The 21,404-nt window shown below is 50.6% G+C and overlaps 2 protein-coding genes across 2 annotated transcripts; both read right to left on the bottom strand.

Moving 5' to 3' along the window:
* Window positions 1–38: 38 nt before the first annotated feature.
* LOC146436949 (uncharacterized) lies at window positions 39–3,605 on the bottom strand. The gene is made up of 7 exons (XM_085063374.1): window positions 2,603–3,605; window positions 2,209–2,444; window positions 2,004–2,099; window positions 1,847–1,897; window positions 1,144–1,510; window positions 543–719; window positions 39–205 (listed from the first exon to the last, which is right to left on the bottom strand). Exons 1-7 carry the CDS (start codon window positions 3,588–3,590, stop codon window positions 102–104), a joined length of 2,019 nt encoding a protein of 672 aa, XP_084919500.1. The 5' UTR covers window positions 3,591–3,605; the 3' UTR covers window positions 39–101.
* A 5,362-nt stretch (window positions 3,606–8,967) lies between these two features.
* Window positions 8,968–9,936, bottom strand: LOC146436948 (olfactory receptor-like protein COR4). The gene has a single exon (XM_085063762.1). The coding sequence runs from the start codon at window positions 9,934–9,936 to the stop codon at window positions 8,968–8,970; it is 969 nt and encodes a 322-aa protein (XP_084919888.1).
* Window positions 9,937–21,404: the final 11,468 nt, after the last annotated feature.

Here is a 21,404-nt window from a genome sequence, read left to right as displayed (position 1 = left end):
CACTTGACACCACCAAATGGGTTTGTTGTTGTTTTATTTTTCGGGTCCTCAGTCCTGCGTGGGACTGGGGAAGTGGGTGCTGCAGAGGCTGCGGCAAGGCATCAAAGACACCTGCCCAGCACCCAAGGGTGGCGCGAGATCTCCTCCAGCGCCGGCCTGTCCGCGGGGTGCTTGGACAAGCACCAGCGGATCAGCTGCTGGCACTCTGCGGAGAGAAGCCAGAAAGGGCCCTTCGTCACTTGCCGAAGGCTCCTGCCCAGCCGCTCCCAGTGCCCGCAGGGCCCAGGCAGTGCTGCGTGCGCTCAGAGCCGTGCCAGCCGCCCGGCCCGCTCTGCCCTTGGCGGGAGAGCGGCACGGCAGGAAGCGGCGCCACCTCCTTCAGCCCGGCGTGCCACGCTGACCGGCCCCGTCACGGGCCGCCTCCCGCGGCACATCCAGCCCTTGACGGCACGTCCACCTGCCGCCGAGCTGCGTGAGCTGGGCCACGCTGGGCTGTGCGCAGCCACGTGCCAAAAAGTGCCTTCTTGAGGCCGGATACCAACCTGGAGAGACCTGCCGCCTGAAGCAGAGCTGCCCCGACACGATGTCACGGTCCTTGTGGAAGGGGATGTTCCCAAAGAGCATGACGTACAGCAGCACGCCCAGGGACCAGATGGTCGCCGAATGGCCGTGGTAGCAGCCATGGAGGATCCACTCGGGCGGGCTGTACACGGGTGTTCCTAAGGGAGAAGGGCAGCATTGTCTGGGCGCAGGCTGTTGGCTTGCAGAGCCTGGGCCCAGCCTCCTGGCTGAGCCAGGGCCTGCAGTGGTGGCCACAGCTTCCCCCCAAGGCTGCAGCCCCTGCTCCAGCAGCCTGGCCAAAGCCAAGAAGCCATTCTGCCAGCAAGCAAAGAAGGGCAACCATGCAGCCCAAGCCCTCATGGGCCTGCCGAGCCGAGCGGCTGGGGCTTGGCTTTTGCAGCCGTGCTCTGTCGGCAGGGCCGGCAGCACAGCAGAGCATCCTGGGGCACAGCATCCGCCCCGTGCCAAAGGGCAGCCAAAGGGCAGCCAAAGGGCAGCCGGCTGAGTGCCGCAGGCCAGGAGGGAAGGAATGGGGCCGTGCAATGCCTGGCGCTGGGAGCAGGGCCCCGGCCGTGGGCTCACCGGCAAACTGTGTGAAGGGCTGCTCCTGGAGAAAGGTGCCGCTCCCGAAGTCGATGAGCTTCAGCTCGCCGCTCTCCGGCTCCACGAGGAGGTTGGAGGGCTTGATGTCCCGGTGCAGGACGCTGCAGGCGGTGCAGTGCCGCACGGCCTCCAGCACCTGGCGGAAAAGCCGGCGCGCCACCTCCTCGCACAGGAACTCCCGCTCCATCAGGAAGTGCAGGAGATCCTGCGATGGCTCCGGACGCTCCATGACCAGCATGAAGCTGTCAGGCAGCTCAAACCAGTCGAGGAGCTGGATGATGTTGCGGCAGCCGGAGCCCACCTTCTCCATCAGCACGATCTCCATGGGAACACGGGTACCGTCGGGCTGTGAGGAGGAGAAAACGCCTCCAGCAGGCCTGATGCTGCCCTGGAGCTCTGCTGCCCCCTGCCTGCCATGCCCCAGTGCCCCCTTGGGCAGCCTCCCTGGGGCTTGGGCTTCCTCCCGCCCAGGGCACGCTCGGGGGGGGTGCCCCCCTGCCCGGCCACTCCACCGCTGTCCGGCATCGCCGGCATCCCCGGGCCCGCCGTGCTCCCTCCGGCTCGCTCGCCGAGCCCACGCCCGCTCCCCCCGCCATCTCCCGCCTCCCAGCCTCGGGGCGCCGGCCTTAGCCCTGCCCGCCGCGCCCCGCTCCGCTCCGTCCCGCCGGCCCCGCTCACTCACCAGCTCGCCCCACCGCAGCACGCTCTCCCGGGGCACGCGTTTGATGGCCACCTGCAAGCCCACAGAGCGAGAGGCGGGCTGAGCTCCAGCCCCGCCCGGCCCCGGCCCCAACCCCGGCCCGGCCCTCCTGCCACGCCCGGCCGTCCCGCCCGCTTACCGGGCTCCTGTCCGAGAGGCGGCTCCCCGAGAAGACGGTGCCGCAGCCACCGCGCCCCAGCTGCGGGCCCAGCCAGTAGAGCTCCTGCCGCTGCTTCTTTCGCCCTGCCAAAGGCCGAGAGAGAGAGCGAGCCATCAGCCTTCCGCCCGGGGCCCCCCAGCCCCGAGTGCCCGCCAGTGAAGCACGCCGGGCCACCGCGGGCCACCTCGCTCTCACCTGCTTCCTGCTGCGCGCCGGGCAGCGGCCAGCGCCTGGCAGCCGTGGGGCTGGCGAGCGGCACGGCTGGGCCAGGGTAGCGCGCACAGCTGGCTGCAGGAGCCGCAGGGCCGCGGGGCGGGGCGGCACCGACGCTGTCCCCGGCGTCGTGGGCTGGACGCTGCTGTTCGGGACAGCCGGGGCTACAGCCCGAGGCTTCTTGCCGCAGGGGCGTCCCAGGAGCGGCTGCACAGCAGAGAGGCGTTTTTGGACGCCCAAAAGCAGCCCGTCAGAGGCACTGGAAGCAGCCAGGGACTAGGCGGCTCTCGGGGAGCCTGGCCTGGCCTGGGGCTGTCCCTCAGGAGCCCCGCGGGAGCCTCACCCAGCTGCTCCCAAGATCTCACCTGCTATTGCAAAGGCCTCTGTGATCCGCGGTGGCCGCCTGGGAGCAGCTTCCTGGAGACGCAGGAACCTCCTCGGTCTCTTGGCCATCGTCTCCGCCGCCAGGCACGGGCTGTTGCCAGCTGGCACAGCCGGCACAGCCTCCTGGCTGCCGGGGGCCGGCAACTGCTGGCTCCGGCACACCTGCTGCTCCGCCACCTGCTCCTGGGAAGGCTCCCGTGCCTCGGGCTGGGCTCCCACTTGGACTTGCGGGCTTTCCCTGACCACAGCAGCGCTCGGGGATGAGCCCGTCTCGGTCACGTCCAGGAGTCCAGGGGAGCTGGGAGACCTGTCCGCGGGCTCTGCACCTGCTGCAGGCTGACAGGTCTCGCTGAGCCTCTGGCAGGGCTGGAGGCTGTCAGAGATAACAGAGGCTCCTGGCACGGTGGAGGATCTCTGACAGCCGGAGGCTCTTGCACGGATGGCTGATCTCTGACGGTGTGCCATCCTTGCAAGGGCTGAGGCTCTCCCAGGGATGGTGGTTCTTGCTGGGAGACGCCTCTTGCAGGGATGGAGGCTCCTGGAGGAGCTGCACGAGCCACAGCAGGGCAGGTGGCCTCGCTTCAGCAGCTCCTCCAGCTCTTTCCACAGTGCCTGCCACATCCCCGAATAAAGTGGCTCACGTGTCCCATTGCGAGCCCACAGCAGCAGCATGCTTTCCCGCAGCTGCTGGGCCACAGCCAGGCAGGGGCCGCAGCTGCAGGGGCTGGCCAGGGGGCTGGCGGGAACACGTGGCCGCTTGCCTGGGGTCGCCCGAGGCCTGGAGCACCTGGGAGCTACAGGGGCTCCTCGGCTCCTCCGTGAGCCTCTGGCTTGGACCCCGGCACGCTTAGGGATCTCCTCTTTCCTTGCGTGCTGCCTCCATGGTTGTCGGTGGCCAAGAGCCCACCAGACAGCCACAGCGGCCAGCAGCAGGAAAAGCGCAGTCATAAGGACGCCACCGTCACACATGGCTCCGGCACGTCCCGTCGCAACTGCACTGGCAGCTGCGCCTGCTGGCCCCTCTTATATAGCTGAGGCACGGCTTTGTGACCTCACAGTGCCAGAGGTCACTGTGGGCCAGCAGAGCCCTGTGACATGGCAGCCCCGCCTCACGCCGGCGCTCAGCCCCTTTGTGCCGTCACAGCCCTGCCTCCCTCAGGGATCTGTGAACGTGGCTCATCCCTGAAGATACCCATGTTGAAATAAAGCCTGGAAGTAATAACAGGAGCTCAGCCTGTTGCAGTGAAGCATTTCCTGGAGCATGAGGCACATCAGAAAGGATTCTTGGTGGCACCAGTGTTCACCCCATGGCTCCCAGGACAATGCAGTAATGACAACAGGAAACACCCAGTACTCTGTACCTGAGAAGATTCTCCAGAGATAAAGGAAGTTAAACCTTCTTTATCTCTTGGGATCTCTCCAGACATGACTGTTGAGGGCTAGGAAGAGGTTTCTGTTATCAGCTCAACAACTTCTGCAATGCCTCTGTTCTACAGAAATCAGGATTTCCCGAGGAGCTCTCCTGGTGCTCCCAGTGCTCTGGTTTTGACTGGGATAGGGTTCAGGACTTCCCAATGGCTGGCACATGCTGGGTTGGGATTCATGATGGGAATGCTGTGGATCACACAGGGGTGGTTTGGTTTCTGCTGAGCAGGGCTTGCCTATCTCAAGGACTTTGCAGTGTCCCATGGGACAATATATGTTTCCCACTGGGAATGGAGTGTTGAAGACAGAGGCAAAGAATGCACTAAACACCTGTAAGAATGCATTTAACACCTGTACAGTGTTTCTGTTCCTGTTTGTGAGGTCACCGTCTACACCCTGCTAGGAGCTGATTTTATTCCCACACTCTCTTTTGCCATTAATGTATTTGACAATCCTCTTTTTATTGTGCCCCACAAAAAGAATTAAATTCCTTTTGAAAAGTTAATAGATGGTGAACAGTGTCTTTCCTTTCTGGAAACAAACAGCAGGAGAAAAAATGTTTTAGGTCTGGGGGCTTCTACCTGGGAAAGGTGGATCTGGACTGGATTAAAAGAGTTGGAATAAATGTAATGAAATGAGAAAGGGCTTGGTAAGAGAGAAACTTTTGATATCAAAGTTGGGTGGGAAGGGAATTTAAAGCTCATCCCATTCCAACCCCCTGCCATGGGCAGGAACACCTTCCACTAGACCAGGTTGCTCCAAGCCCTGTCCAGCATGGCCTACAACACTTCCAGGGATGGGGAAGCCACAGCTTCTCAGGGAAACCTGTGCCTCACCACCTTCACAGGGAGGAATTTTTCCCCACTATGCAATCTAAGTCCACTCTCCTTCAGTTCAAGATTTTCAGGTTGAAAGGAAGAATTAAGAAAGCCCACCAGCAGGTCTGAGCTCCAGATCCCACCACCATCCCACCAGTGGGCCCTGAGCTCCAGGTGCCACCATCCAGGTGCTCACAGCTATTTCCACTACAAGTGATGCCGTTCCCATTCTCAGAGCAAGAAGTGATCCTGGGAGACCAACCACCCTTCAAGGAATTATCAGCTTAACAAGATCTTCTGGGCTTTGCCAAGAAAGTTTCCTAATCATCAAGGAAGCTTCTCAGAAGGTTTTTAAACAACTTCTGTCATCCTTCTTAACGAGCCACGGGAGACTCATTAGCAAGGGGAATCCATGGAGAAACTTTCTTCCTTGTTAAAGACAAAGTGAACTTCTCCAGCTTCTTTGTTTGCCACATCCAGGAGACAAAGAGCTGCAGGGTCAGTGTGGTGGGATTGTGACTGTGTTGAGGCACCTTCAAGCTCATCCCATTCCAACCCACTTCCAAGGGCTGGGATGCTTCCCACTATCCCAGGCTGCTCCAAGCCTTGTCCAACCTGGCCTGGAACTCTTGCAGGGATCCAGGGACAGCCACAGATTCTTGGGGAAACCTGTGCCAGGGCCTCCCCAGCCTCACATGGGAGAATTCCTTCCCCATATCCAATCTAAATGCTCTGACAGTTTGAAGCTATTCCCCCTCATCCTGTCACTCCAGACCCTTGTCCAGAGTCCCTCTGCAGCTCTCCTGGAGCCCCATTAGGCTCTGGAAGAGGCTCTCAGCTCTCACCCCTGAGATGAAATTCCCACCTACAGGCTGAGCTCAGACACGGGTTACTGCTGGCTTAGCAGCTGGACTCCATGATCTTAAAAGGCTTTTCCAGCCAAAATAATTCAGGGGTGCTGTAAATGCTTCTACCCCATATTTGCTCCTGGTCAGCATTCCTGCCTCTCTTCTTGGCTTCTGGGCTCAGTTTCACTGTAGTTCCCACCATTTGTTCTTCCTTCCTTCCTCTGTGCCTCATGATTTATTTTAGAGGGGAAATCACACAATTACCCAAAACTAAGCAAAACCAATTTAATAATAAAACCAAAATAGGATCAAAATGACAGGATAGAGAGCAGTGGCGGGAAATTCCACCAGAAACCATGGGAGATGCCAGAAGATGGCTCTCTGCTCCTTGAGCATGCTTGGGCCTTGAGTTTGGTCACTGCCCACTCAGTGGAATTATTTCCTGTGGAAATTAATGACTGTGGAAGCAGCTCCATAAGGAGGAGACTTGCACTGGTAAATAAACACCACGACTTTCAGGAAGTTCAATGGAAGTGTGAGGTTTTATGTCCCACTTCTTTGTATATATGTAATTAAATATATGCAGATTTAAATTTTTTACTGAAAATATATAAATTAATCTCTTAAAATATATCATTTATCTCTTGGTATCACAGGGAATTAAAAAGAACTGGTGCAAGAAATGGAGATTAGAGGATTGGGAGACAGATCAGGATTTGAACAAGTGCTGCAAGGGCTCATTGGGAAGAAGGCAAAGTCCATCAGGAACTCGTCTGCTGCAATTTACTTTTTCAATGATATGGGACATCCTGATATCTGAAAACCCAGACAGTCAGAACCAGGTGTCAAAGAGAGTCACAATCATGTTTATGAGAGCAAAGAGAAAAATTTATTTTTTTTTACCCATAAAAGAAGGAAATTGTCCCACAGTAGTTGTAATCAGAACAGATGAAAATGAAGATGAAGATGAAAATGAAGATGAAGATGAAAATGAAGATGTGTGCTTCAAAATGGCTGCAGGAGACTCAGCTGCAGTCATCTTCACTGGCCAGAGAATCCTGGAATGGCTGGGGCTGGAAGGGACCTTAAAGTTCATCTCATTCCAAGCCCCTGCCCTGGGCAGGGACACAGGATAACCCATGAGAAAAGTGTGTCCATCAGGAGGAAACATCAAAGCTGGATGTTCCATCTCCTTCCCACGTGGTGATTCCAGCTCTTCTCATGGTCAAATGCTTGACTACAGAAGACAGACACAGTTCCACCCCATTTTACCAATCCCCACCTGCACAAAGAGCCAAAACCTTTTGGGTTTGAGAGCAGCAGCTCCAGCACAAAGCCACAGCTCACAGAAGCAATGGCACCATGGCCACAGACTTGGGGTTTCAGTCATTGTGGGCTCATGTTCCTGTTTAAAGGTCAGGTGATGGTCAAGGTAAGACCAGTGGGACACAAAGTCATTGAATGGCTACTCAAAATATTATTCAGATATTAAATATTTTTCATATGTTTTTAAAAAATTATTGAATATCTTATCACCAAACAATGGTTTTAAGGCCCTGGAGGAAGGAGAGTTGTTCTGGGGCTTATGGTTTAAGTGTCTTAATGTTTTCTGAATAATTATGGAGGTTTGATGTTTTAAATGAAACATTAAAATAGTCTTTCATTTTATTTAAAGAAAATATGTACAATCTTTCCTGCACGTAAATTAAGCAATGTCCTGAGTAGGACAGCTGCAGAGGATCAGAAGGGTGGGAGAACAGCAGGAGTTACACACAGAGGTCCCAGTTCATGGTCCTGATCACAGAGTCAGGGAATTGGTTAGGCTGGAAAAGTCCTCTAGGATCACCAAGTCCCACCATTCCCCCAGCACTGCCCAGGCCACCACATCCACACAGCTTTTAAATCCCTCCAGGGATGGGGATTCCACCACTGCCCTGGACAGCCTGTTCCAGGGCTGGACAGCCCTTTCCATGGAGGAATTTTCCCTCTATCCAACCTAAACCACTGCTGGTGCAACTTGAGGACATTGTCTCCATATCTGGGGATGTGAGTTGAGGATCTTTGGGGTCACTGCCGTGGGGGTCAGCAGAGCCAAAAAGAGAGGAACAGGAGCATGAACAGCCCAGGGGGATTTATGCAGGCAGCTGGATTAAATAATAACCAGGAAATTATCAGCAAGCTTTGGGAACAAAGGATTCAGCTGATTGACCCTGAGTGCCTGTGAACTGTGTGTCTGTCCTAGGTTGCAATATTGATGTAGTTAAGTATTCTATTACCACCAGCTGTGGGCCATTAGCTGCTATCACCCACTCCGGATGACAGGCAATGGGCCATCCGTTAGCTATTATCACTTGCTAATGACCCACCCCGCATGACAGGCAATGGGCCATCAGGGACCCACCGTGTGACTCATGGACTTATCTCATCCCATTGTGAGATGCTCTGCCCAGGAGGGAGGAGCCAGGTGTTCCCACCTGGATATAACCTGGCCTTGGAACTGCCTGAGCTAGCCCTGTCTACTGGGTTCCCAGAGGACCAGAGCTACCACTGGATCTTCAGCTGGAGACTAGACCTTCACAGGATCACCGCTTCAACTGGACTACTTCAGTTGGACTGCTACTACCACCCTAACAGGGTGTTAGGTTGTATCTGACTTTGTCAGTGCTTTTCCTTGTATTATTTCACTTATTTTTAATTTCAATCTTGACTTGTGATCTCCCACTGGTTTGTTTTCAAACCAACACAGTGTCATTAATAAATCAGCAAACTACATTGATCCTGGCTGGATTTAATCCAACCAAGGATTAGTTCCACCCTCGCTATTCCATCTCTCTAGGAGAGCCCCATCACTCTGGATTTCAGCATGGACCTGGCACAGGATGAGAAAATACACAAACTGGGAGATTTTTGTGTTTTTCACATATGCAATACTAGTACACCAAAACATTTACACCAAATCTGTCACAGAATCTTGGAATGGTTTGGGTTGGAAGGACCTTAAGGCTCATCCAGTTCTGCTGCCCTGCCAAGAAGAAGAACACCTTCCACTGGACCAGGCTGCTCCAAACCTCATCCAAACACAAGAATTGGAGTGAAATTGTTCTTCTCAGCTGATATGGAATCAACCAGCACACCATCTAAGTCAAAGTGCAAAAGACACCGAAAATGTCCCTCTGAGATATTTAACAAAACTCCCAGGATATCACCAGCATCTCCATTTTATTTAGTCATTAAGTTGCAACATCCAAGCTTATTTTATTTAATTTTCATGAGTCTCCTAAAAGCCTCCTTCACCTCCTGGTTCCTCAGGCTGTAGATCCAGGGGTTCAGCATGGGGGTCACCATGGTATAGAGCACAGCAGCCCATTTATCTCCTCCCCTGGAGGTGCCTGACCTGGGGATTACGTACATGAAAATCAATGCCCCATAGAAGGTGCTGACAGTGATGAGGTGGGAGGCACAGGTGGAGAAGGCTTTGTGCTTGCCCTGGGCTGATCTAATGTTCAGGATGGTGGGGATGATGGCCATGTAGGACACCAGGATCACCAGGATGCTGGCAACACCGAGCAAAGATGATGAAGTCCTCTGGATGATGAGGTTGAGGGTGTTGTCAGAGGTGGAGAGTGAGATCAGCACAGAAATGTCACAGAAGAACAGATGGATGGTGCTGGAGCCGCAGAAGAACAAGCTGAACATGCTGATGGTTTGTACCACACCATTGGTCAGCCCCACAAGGTAGCACCCAGTGACCAGGCGGAAGCAGCGCTCTGGGGACATGACAAGGGGGTAGAGCAGGGGGTGGCAAATGGCCATGTATCGGTCATAGGCCATTGTAGCCAGCAGAAAGCACTCAGTGATCCCAAACAGGTCAAAACTGAACACCTGAGCCATGCACTCAGCATAGCTGATTCCCTTCCTCCTCAACAAAACTCCAATCAACATCCTGGGGGTGACAACGGTGGAAGTGCAGAGGTTCACAAAAGCCAGGTTGCCCAGGAAATAATACATGGGGGAGTGGAGAGTGGGACTGACTCTGATCAAGGCCATCAACCCCAGGTTTCCCAGCATGGTGACAAGGTAGATGAACAGGAACAGCAGGAATTGGGCAACCTGAGTCACCGGGTCCTCGGTGAAACCCCCCAAGATGAACTCTGTTGGTTGGGTGCAATTCCATCCTGATATTCCTTCAAAGGGTGTTCTCTCTGTGAACTCCTTGCTGGACATTTCTTCCAGGAGGAAAGCCCTCTTTCCAGTGGGATCTTCTTGGAGACAACCCTACAGGATCTAAAGTGAGAGTTTAGGTACAGATTAATTAGGAAAACCTGGGCGGAAGTCAAGGCACAGTTAGGGAGAAGCTGTTGGTTACACAACCCTGAGTAGCTTTACCTTAGTGCTGCCTTTGATCCCCTGTGTGTGTTCACTCTGGGACTTTGAGATCATCCAGCACAACCTGTAACATGGAGAAACCCAATAACACCTGTAAAAGACAGCACTGAATTGATTCTTCATTCGTGTGTTGACATCTGCCTAACACCTGCTTTGTCTGTCTTTTCTACCGAGTCCCAGAAGTGTTTGGGTTGGAAGGGATCTTGAAGACCACCTCATTCCACCCCCACTCCATGTGCAGGGACATGTTCCATTAGACCAGGTTGCTCCAAGCCCCCTCCAACCTGGCCTTGAACACTTCCAGAGATCCAGGGGCATCTAAAGCTTCCTGACTATGAAGCCTCTCCTCCCTCCTAGACACACTCTTTTGGCTCTAAAAGATTCTCCCAGCTCTTTACCCTGCTCCTGCAGCCCTCAAATGAAAGTGTGCAACACACAAATCTGAGCAACCTCCTCCTGAAAATAATATTTTGGGAAAATATTTTAAAAATCACCTTTTGGATGTGCCTTATATCAGCAATGGTAAGATCCACAAGTGTTCCTTACAGGAAATATTGCAGTCCTCATCCAGGAGCCCTTTGTGGTCAGTGAGGAGAAGTTTCCAGAGCAAGCATTCCAACGGGGTGTCCTCACCACACACCTGCTGTGCATCACCTGGATTTGGTGCTAAACTCAGAGTCCAATGAGGAACTGGAGCCCAGGAGCCTCCAGGTAGGACCTGAGATGAAAACTGAAGGTGTTTCTTCTTGGCAAGAGAAAACAAGAGGAGATAGATGGCTCAGCGTGTGCTGTTCTGGCTCATGGTTCTCCAGGGTGATCCTCTCCTATACCTCTGCACTCTCCCTGCTTTCCTCCTGGTGCTCTTGGAGGTGAATGTTAGGTGCACCTGCCTGGAGCTCCGGAAGGGAGTTTGAAAATATACCCTTGTCAGCAAACACCTTTGTTATTCCATGTAATTTGGGGATCTGGGGACTCTTGGAGCCCCAAGAGAATGACAAAGCCCAAAGTGGGTTGTTATCTCTTCTCTGAGATTCTAATTTCGAGGCAATTGCCCAGAGGAGATGATCTCACCTCGAGGGAGCTGCAGGGTGTCAGGGTTTCCCTAGAGCAATGACAGAGCAACACTGCACCGGTTGTGTCCAATTGTTGTGCACTTTTTGAGATTTTTCAGCTCCACAAATGCCATGTTTGGCCTTGTAACACCAGGGAGCTGAGGGGGACCTCACTGGTGGGGCACAATCCCATGGGAGCTGGTAGCCATGAGCAGTTCCAGGCATCAGAGATGATGAACCACCTTTCTACCCATTCTAAATTCCTTATGCCCAAACCACAGCTCACCTGTCCCATCTCTGGAAGTGTTCAAGGCCAGGCTGGAGAAACCTGGTCTACTGAAAGGTGTCCCTGCCCATGGCAGGGGTGTGGAACAAGATGAGCTTTCAGGTCTCTTCCAAACCAAACCATTCCAGGATTCTATGAAGACTGGCTGCAAGAATCCAGGAGAATCACAGCATATGCTGAGCTGGAAGGGATTCACAAGGATCACACAGTCCATCTCTCAGCCCCACACAGGACCATCCCCAAGAGTCACACCATGTGCCCAAGAGCATTGTTCAAATCACTCCTTTGAGCTCTGCCAGGCTTGGTGCAGTGCCCACTGCCCTGGGGATCCTGTTCCAGTGCCCAGCCACCCTCTGGGGGAAGAACCTTTTTCTAATATCCACCCTAAGCCTCCGCTGATGCAACTTCAGGCCATTTCTCTTATAAGCATGCTTCCCTGTAAAATAGCCAATTTCATCCCTTCCTCCTTTATTCCTTGTATACAGTCTCACAAAGAACACCACTGACCTTTGGGTCCTGGCCAATCATTTTCTGTAGGATATTCAGTGTCACATCCCTGAGCAGCCCAAGTGGACAAATCAGGATTGTAAACATTAATTCAAAATGCATCTTGCACAAACAAATCTGAGCTCAAGATTATGAACTTCTTAAGAGTCTCCTGAATCCAGGGTTACCCTGATGCTCCCTGGCTGTAACACACCACCCAAGGAGCAGGGACTTGCTCAGTCTTTGCTTAAACAATTCCATTGTGTGATTTACTTCACGCTGACTATAATCCTCTATCACATCCCTCCTCACTTGCTATTCATTAGCCTTGAATTCCATTTTTCATCTCCATGGCAGTCTCACATCTATCAATCCATCCAGGGAACCAGCCTCCTCAGAATCCACAGAATCCCAAACATCTTGATCCCATTTATCAGGATCCCACTGTACTCCAGCCCCTGCAATCTCTGTATTCACTTGGTTTGGCTCCACTCATCCCCTTCTTTTCTTACACTCCTGCTGCACCACCCCACATCCAGAATTTTTGGCTACAGTCTGCCGTGTCCAACTCAGCAGCAAGCAGGTTATTCTGGATTTGTAACATTACCATTTGATTGTGCAAATCACACACCTGTCACCTCATGTGGGAGCATTCCAACAACACTTGTTCCTTCTGTTGGTGCTGCTTCTGATACACTGTTTGAAAAATCCATCCTTGTCTTCCCAAACCTAGTTCTTTTCCCCCTTTTATTATGCAATTTTTGGATGCATTTTATACACCCATGGCTTCAGCTTCTTTTAACTAATTTCCTGACTGTTCACACAATCTTCCAACCATAGACCACTTGAGAACCAGCGAACTATGGGGAAGCTCATCCCATTCAGGAATTTTAGACAGGACCGATTCCTTACATTTAGATTTGAAAAGTGACTTTTCTTTCTAATAGAGCCAGACTACATGAATTTTGTTCTGCCAGTGGGCAGGGTCAGCACCAAAACCACAGACACCAATTTCAGGAATTAAATGTCATTTACTACAGCTCAGAGCAGCAAGGAATTACCAAAGGACAAGCTCAGCAATGCACCTCAGCATTGCTACCAAAGATTGCCTACAGGGATTACAAAGATACAGCACCAGTGAACTTAATATTTCATAGTCCTCCAGAGCTGCACAGCAGCTGGGAAAGCCCTTGTCACAGCCAAGCACTGGAGAGCCCCTGCCAGAACTGGGAATTCCTGCAGGTGAATCCACCCACAGGCAAAGAGGCTTCTGACTGTGCTGGGACAGAGCCCAGCTTGGACAGCGTGCAATAAACTAGATCACACAACTTCCAGTGTGGGAACATCTGGCTTCAGCCTCTTCCTGGGTTTCTCCCAAAGCCTGGCCAGGGCTCAGGGAGCATCCCAGGGAGTTGCCTTAGACCATGGACCTCCCAACAAGGCCCGAGGGATCATTTCAGGGCCTTGCCCAGCTTCTCAGTACAGAAAGGTCAATACATCTTTTGTTAATGAGCAGATACCGAGATCCTTGCAGTAATGATCCTGTGCATTTCATTAATGAGAGAACACACATACAGCATCTGGTTTGAAGGCTCACCCAGAGGTCAACTTCAGCTCAAGGCTCTTGCTCAGGCCTCAGTATTTCAGTAAGTCACAAGCTCTTTGAACCTCTGCAGGAAGCTTGCTCACATCTGCTTTGGAACCACACTTCAGGCAGCATTTCCTCTGCCCATCCCAGAGGATAATTAGCTGCCATGACGGAGTAATGACTGATCCTGGAATTGCAGAAAGCAGGGAGATGAAGGATGCTTTTCCTTCCATCCATAATGTCAAAGGATATCAAAAAACATTAGGTGTACACCTGAGCAATCTCCTAAGCAGAACCAGGACATAAGATGCTAGTCACTCCTGACTTCCAAGGCAGTGCTGGGAGCTCTGGCACTCACCTTTAGTCCTTGTCTTGGACAGCAAGGCAATCCAAGGGACAGAAATCCAGGCTTCTGCTGCTTTTTCCGGGAGCTACCAAACAGTACTACTCTGGCTGAACACAGCAGCAAAACCAGCACAGTTTGAGCTTGGGCAAAACTCAAACTACTGCAAAGCTAGGAACAAAAGACAAGCTTCCCTTTCCACTGAAGGATATTGATCCAGCTCCACTGACATGTGGACATTTGAGACATCAATCTGTAACACCTTGTGAAATCAAATCACATGTCCAGATGTTTTCCTGCTTGTGTCATTCAGCTCCTCACCCTTCATAGTCTTCTGCCAAGTGTATGCATATGCTTTGCTTCTATCAAAAGTATTAACATCAGCATATTTCCAGGTTTCAACAAATCTCTGCTCAAATCATCTTGTTTTTTGACACAAAAACCTCATGTGAAAAATGTCACTATGTTTTCCTATTCAGACTAATTTGGAAGTATTTGAGAAAATCATGGTCTCACAGGGACTCACAGAAACTCTCCCAACTCCATTTGCTGCTTCTCCTTCTGCCTGGGTCCAAAGACATTTTGGGTCCACCTTTGCCAGAAACCTCAGGAGAAAAAAGTACAGTTATTGCCATGAATTATTGCCACAGGCTTTGGGGTTACATTTCTATTATATTCTATAATTATAAGGAGATAGCTGTCACCCTGCTGGAGCTAATTGTGCTTTCTCTGCTCTGCTCTCACAAACCTGTCCCTTTGTTGAGAAGGACATAATGACACACACACTTGTTGTAATCCCAAGCTTTAAGAAGTGAAAGGTTTTTTTATTATTCTCTGCTGCTGTTCTTATACCTCTTCACAGTTACTGTGGCTTATTAAGATTGGCTGCTAGTAAACAATGACAAGGCAGTCTAACAAACAATGACCATTCAGGCAACAATACAGTTACCTATACAAGCAAAAGTGTAGCTGGTTACAATTATATGCAAGTTCCCCTTCCAAGGGGCTCTCTCCCTCGAATGTGCATTGCTCTGAAGGAATTGACATTCCAAGAGCTTCTGTTCTCTCTGAAAGCTTCCAGCCCTCCCAGAGCCTCCCTCCTTCCAACAGCCTACCTTTTTCTGAGAGGCTCCCTGATTCCAAGAACCTTCTTCCCTCTGAGAGCCTCTCCAATTCTGAGAACCTGCATCCCTCTGAGAACCTCCCTGTCATCGAGAACCTTGTTCCCTCTGAAAGCCTCCCCATCTCCGAGAACCTTCTTCCCTCTGAGAACTTCCCTGTCTGTGACATCCTGCCTCCCTCTAAGAGCCTCTCCGATTACAAGAGCCTTCTTCCCGCTGAGAGCCTCCCCCTCTGTGAGAACCTGCATCCTTCTGAGAGCCTCGACCTTCCAAGAGCTTCCATACCCTCTGAGATACTTCCTCCGTCCAAAAGCCTTCCCGTTCATGAGAACCTTCAGCCCTTGGAAAACCAGCACCTTCAAGGAGTCTCCGTTCCCTCAGAGAGCCTCACTCATCAAAGCCTCCCTCCCTGCCAGAGGCTCAGTGAGACCTGCTGGCCTGAGGACAGCCGTGACCCCATGGACAGGGCTCCCAGCTGCCTTGGAGCCAAGGACCTCAAGCACAGCAGCACATTCCTCAGCACTGAGGTGGCCAGGGAAAGGCCAGAAGGAGAAATGGCAGCGCAGCCTGATCCTGTGCAGCATTCTCAGGAGGAGCAAGTGGTGCAGCAGCAAGTGTCCTGGAGCCCCCAGCTGTCACCCCACGGCTCCCAGAATGCTGTGCCGGCTGTGCCAACTGGGAACACCCCGTGCTTGGTGGCAGAGACGAGCCCCAAGAGAGCCAGGAGATTCCTCCATCTCCGGGAAGCTGCCCCAAGACGGCCACCAAACACGAGGAATGTGTATGTGGTAGCAGGTCGGATCTGAGAAGCAGAAGGTGTTAAATAAATTAGGGTTTTCCCAAAGAGCTGTGTGAGGGTTTGCACTGGTCTGGATTTGACAGGGATAGGGTTCCTTTCTACCCAGTAAGTGGCACAGAGCTGGGTTTGGATTCAGGATGGGAATGTGGTGAATAACACAGGGAGGCTTTGGTTGTTGCTGAGCAGGGCTTGCACTCTTCTGGGCTCTGAAGTGTCCAATGGGTTAATCTGTGTTTTTCATTGGGAAGCCTGGAGTGAGTGTTGAAGACAGAGGCAAAGAATGCATGAAACACCTGTACTGTGTCTCTGTCCCTGTTTGTGAGGTAACCCTCCACAGCCTGGAAGGAGCTGATGTTATTTCCACAATGTTTCAGTCATTAATATATTTAAGAATACTCATTTATTGTGCCCCACATTTCTGGCCACCTTAATCTCCAACTGAGCTTTCACCGCTCACATTGCTCCCTACACTTGCAATAAGCATCTCTGTATTCTTCTCCTGACCTTGATTGCAGTGGACACACAGCTTTCTTTTCCATCTTTTTTCCTAGAGAAGATGTTTGTTCAGGCAAGCCAGCCTTCTGCCTGGCCTGCTTGGCTTCTGACATTTGGGAATTGCCTGCTCGATGATCTTAGGAGGTGACGTTTCAAAAGTGAGCAGCACTCTTGGACCCCAGCAGGTGCAAAAACATTTTCCCTGGGGACCTTGCTTCCCATTTCCCTGAGCAGCCTGCAGTGTGCTCTCCTCATTCCCAGAGCTGAGGTTTTGCTGGCACTTTTCCTCTTGTCAGAGCTTTGAACCTCCATTTATTTGTGATCACTGTGGCCAAAACAGCTGCCAATCCCCACGTGGCTAAGGACACCTGGGACTCACATGGAGGCTCGAGGGTGCTGTGCTGGAGAGTTCTGGGCTGTGGGGAGCTTTCCCCTCACGTGGGAGGAGGCTCTCTGGGCAGGAAGGAAAGTCTGGCATGAGCCACGAGGCCCCTGGCCAAGGGACAGTAGCAGGGGATCTATCTGTAGCAGATGCTGTCTGGGAGGAGCTGTGGGAAGGAGGGGATGTGGGGCTGGGGGTGTCACAGAGCTCAGAGAGGGTGTTCCCCCAGCCCAGCAGCCAGAAAGCCCCTGGCACACAGCAGGAGCCAAGTTTCAGGTCACTAGGAACAGTCCCCTCCCTCACCAGTGCTCCCAGTGATTCGCCCCAATCGAGCCTGGAGACACTTCAGAGACCAAGTCAGAGAAGTGGGTATTTGCTTTATTCAATGCACCAGGTGTGGGGGAATTCACTCCTCCAAACACACACACACCAGTACCTCCAAAGACACAGTGTTATAGGTAAAATTCATGAATATTCATCACATTCCTCAGGATAGGAGTGGTTATACAAATTACCCCCCATAAGTCATTAATATTATTAGCGATTTCTTGTGCTTGGCTTCAAAAGGATTCCTTTTGCCTCCTTTTATCTTGATAAGATTAAGGGAACCCACAAGGCCAGAACTGTTATCAGCCTTCAGCCCTGGACGGGCGCTGTGCTGGTGGATGGGGCAAAAGCTCAAAGAAACAAGGATGGTTGAAGTGCAAATAGATTTGGGTTTTCTATTTGACCACTCTTTTCTCACCTGTACCAGCTCACATACCTTGTTTAGTTCATCCAAATAGCAGACACTGTAGCTGGGTCGAGTATAAGTGTACAAGCTGTGAACAAAATTGGTATTGTATAGCCCATAAATGACAACCCTGGTGCCCACCGTGCTGCCATAATCCCAACTACCTGAGTGGATCTCGTGATCGCTGGCGCCGAACTGAGATTGTAACCCTGATTTGTGGGTGGGAATTAGCCATACCCACTGGGAGGTAAACAGCAAAAACAGAGTGGGAAACCACAATATCCTGGGTAAAAAAGGAAAAAACACTGGCCTAACAGCTGGCTAGATACTTGGCACTATTAGCATAAGAATAATGCAACCACTCAAGAGGCAGCAGGAGATCATTATCAACCAAACAACACAAAGTATGTGGCTTCCTTGTCTAAAACACCCCCATCTAAATCATCAAGCATGGGTGCTATGCAAATGTATTGAATGCTCGAATAAATGGTATTGCTCTTCAATGAGGAGACATCCCCTCTGTCTGAACTGCAGAAAGAAAAAAGAACAAAGAGACCAAGAAAATACTGCAGTAGAACAAATTCTGTGTGGGTGGGAGTTACTCATATCTGAAATTTGGGAAAGTCCTGAGGAAAAACGGGACCAAACATTATGCTTGTGTGCAGTACAATTGGCATGGAAATGAAACAAGCGGTGTAAGGAGGGCAAGCCCAGCTTAGCCTCTGCACCTGCCTCAGGTATGGTCCAGCCACAAGCAGCAACCTCAGGGGGCATGAGACAAAGGGGTGTATGCCATACCGAATCTCCAATTACAACCTTGGTGATTATAATTATCACATGTATCCTCGCATGGGTAACCCCAGGCAACACAAATCCAACAAACCCCTGCACCAAGTGTAACTCCCTTATGTGATAGAGCAGTCGTGCTTCTTATCTAACCTGACACACAATAGTAAATAACGTGTGCTATTATGAAACATCCCTGGAAACTTGTAATTAAGGAAAACACTCACTATGGGTAGCCAAATTAAAATCCTCAGGGGGACATCACCTTAGGCTGCTGTGTCTGAAAAGACAGTATGTTTGTTTTGCCAAAGCAGGAATGTGGAGCATTTCAGACCGAGGGGGTGCACAAAACAGAACTAAAAAGGAACTAATTGAGCAGCGAATACAGACTCTTGAAAGCATCCCAAGACAGACCCAGACACCCTTAACTTCCTCAGACTCCCTCTATAAAAAAGTTAAAGAACAGCTCAAAGAAACACTTCCTATTCCACCCTGAGGCGAAAATCTATTTATAGATCTAATGGAACAATAGCACAAGCTCTAAATGTCAGCAACTGCTGGATATGTGGAGGTGCTTTGACAACTGAGCTGTGGCCCTGGAGGGGATTTAGCCTAAGTGTCCCTGAAATTCTGTTGAAGAATAAAACCAGAATATCTAAAGAACACCGCCCTAAAGGGTGGATGCTAAATTCAGGAGTAATGGGTGAGAAATGCATTGGGAGAGAGAGTTAAGCAATATACAAAACCTGGGTAGGAATAATCCCATGTAAATGAACCCTGTTCACAAATGTGTGCCACCGTTGGTGGTCACCAGAAACCCCTAAGGGCTATTGGAAACTGAGCACTCAGCCAAGCGAAAGTTGTAGCACCCTAAAAAACACTACCTTATTCTGGTGTAACAGTAGCAATAATGACGTTATCAGTCCTTTTGCAGGCATGACAGAATTACACAATTACTGGAACTGTAGCAGCAGTGTTAATATGCTGTGGGATGCCCCAGATGGACTCTTTCGGATTTGTGGAAGAAAAGCTTATACTAGACTCCCCAAAGTTTAGAGATGAGTCTGTACAATTGGAACCATTCCACCAGGATTTTTTTATTGCCGAAGGCAGTAGGAAAAAATCTAGGTTTTCCAGTTTATGAGGACTTACAAAGGCCAAAATGGAGTTCAATAGAAAGTATCCGAAAATTGAGTGACAAGGTGGGCAGCACTCAAAGGTGGAAAAATAATGAGTGGCCACCTGGAAGAATAATAGAATATTATGGCCCAGTCACCTGGGCTCAAGATGGATCCTGGGGATACAGAACCCCCATTTCTATGCTAAATAGGATAATAAGAATCCAAGTGGTGGTCAAAATCATCAGCAACAAAGCAGCCTCAGCTTTAGCATTAGTCATGGAGCAGCTATCCCAAACCAGTGCCATGACTTAGCAAAACCGTTTAGCCATTGACTATCTATTAGCAGAAGAAGAAGGAGTATGTGGGAAATTTAATTCCTCCAATTGTTGCCTGCAAATAACTCATAACAGTCAAGCTATACTTGATATTGCCACAGACCTACAAAAGATTGCTCATGTACCAGTTCAAAAATGGGAAACAGTACTAGAAATTAATTGGTGGGATAAATTCTTAGGAACGACTTGGTGGAAGAGACTAGGTCTTTTCCTTTTGTATGCAATTGCTGGGTTAGTATTCTTTCCTTTCTCCTTTTATCTGGCTAATCACAAGTGTTGTCCAAGGTATGCAGTTAGTCACCATGCCCACAGACCCGAGACAAGCTACTTCTGGGCATGCCCAAAGCATAATGGTCCTGGAGAAACAAAACAGCATCGGAGACCCTCTTGAAGAAGCCCAGTTAATCTGTAAATGTTTCGAGTATAATAATGAAATTTGAATAAAAATTGTGGTTCAAAGCAACATTAAAAAAAAAAAAAAAGAAAGAAAAAAAAAGAAAATAAAAAGGAGGGATTGTGATAAATGAGTGAATAGAGAATGCTGGCTTTTGCATATATGAATTTAACATTTACAAGGAATAAGGTACTGTGTAAAGTAGCACTAGGATAAAATATAATTAAGTAGAAACAAAGTTAGAGTGAATTATAACCATGTAATGGTTGTAGTATGCTAGAACTGTGGTAAGAAATACGTGATAATAGATGTCTTTTAGGCTGATAAACCACAAGGCCAGAGATCAAGATGCCCTGAAGGAATAAAAAGAAACAGATCTCATGCATCCCAGGAAGTCTGTTATCTCCATTCACACCTATCTGAGAAGCTGTCAGCCACAAGTTGAATTAGAGCTACAGAAGACTTCAGCCTTCAGCCCTGAGCCAAACCAGAAGGATGAATATGCAACAGTTACAGAAAGTACTTAATTGCACATTAAAATGAATAGGGTGTGGGACTAAGAAAAAGGCAAACTTGCCACTCACACCCGACCTTAAGTCTTTGTTCTCCTAATAAATGTTCAATATTATATTTCTAAAAATGCCAGCTTGTGAATTTGATCATATCAAAAGGATCACCACATACAGAGAAAAGGGAGAGATCCACCTGTCTTTTGTGCTAGTCCATACACCTGGTCCCTCCTTGCAACTCACATTTGCTCTGCCTTAATTCTTGTGGAGATATGCCAAACTCCACTTGGCAGGCCATACATGCCAAGAGAGGAGTGTCCGAGGCACGGTCGGCTATGGAGGCAGGTTTTTCACGGTAGTGAATAATGGGTGTCAGGGCAACAGGTTTAAAGCCTACCTCACACACCAGCTTTGGCAGCACAAGGCCTTTGTTCTGTACCGGCTTTTGGCAGGTGCAAAGGATTCGTTCCATACCACCTTTGGGAGGTACAAAGCATTCTCTGTGTGAGTCCTACACCTATGGTTTCTGAAGAGAAATGTTGAGACAGAACTCGATTCTTTGATCGACACTTACAGATGAGCAGTCAGCCCTACTGGACAATAGCTCCCGAGGAAATAAAGTAGCGCTAGAGCATGACCTATAGGGCTCTGCTGCCCTCCAGGGGGAAGATTTGGAATTGGCAGTATCCAGACCTCCGCCGACCACACCCAGACAGCTCCTGACCCCTCCAACAAACCCCAGGCCCCGCCTGTTTCCCTCCGACACCCTCCAGACCCCCCACCCTCAGGGCCCTCTTCCCCCGGGCAGTGCCCGACAGCCCTGCTCCTGCCCCGCTCCAGCCGGGAGCTCAGGCAGTGTCTCTGCTGCTCCCGGCC

This window comes from Lichenostomus cassidix, chromosome 5, assembly GCF_008360975.1.
Source record: "Lichenostomus cassidix isolate B80296 chromosome 5, HeHo_3.0, whole genome shotgun sequence".
Classification (NCBI taxonomy): domain Eukaryota; kingdom Metazoa; phylum Chordata; class Aves; order Passeriformes; family Meliphagidae; genus Lichenostomus; species Lichenostomus cassidix.
This window is presented reverse-complemented; position numbering and strand designations above follow the sequence as displayed.

Excerpts from the sequence above, each read along its gene's own strand:
- LOC146436949 (XM_085063374.1), bottom strand. The coding sequence starts at position 3,590 with ATGTGTGACGGTGGCGTCCTTATGACTGCGCTTTTCCTGCTGCTGGCC. Across the intron at positions 2,445-2,602 it reads AGAGGCCTTTGCAATAGCAG|CCGCTCCTGGGACGCCCCTG; the intron begins GTGAGATCTTGG and ends TCTGCTGTGCAG. Across the intron at positions 2,100-2,208 it reads AGGAAGCAGGTGAGAGCGAG|AAGCAGCGGCAGGAGCTCTA; the intron begins GTGGCCCGCGGT and ends GCAGGGCGAAAG.
- LOC146436948 (XM_085063762.1), bottom strand. The coding sequence starts at position 9,936 with ATGTCCAGCAAGGAGTTCACAGAGAGAACACCCTTTGAAGGAATATCA.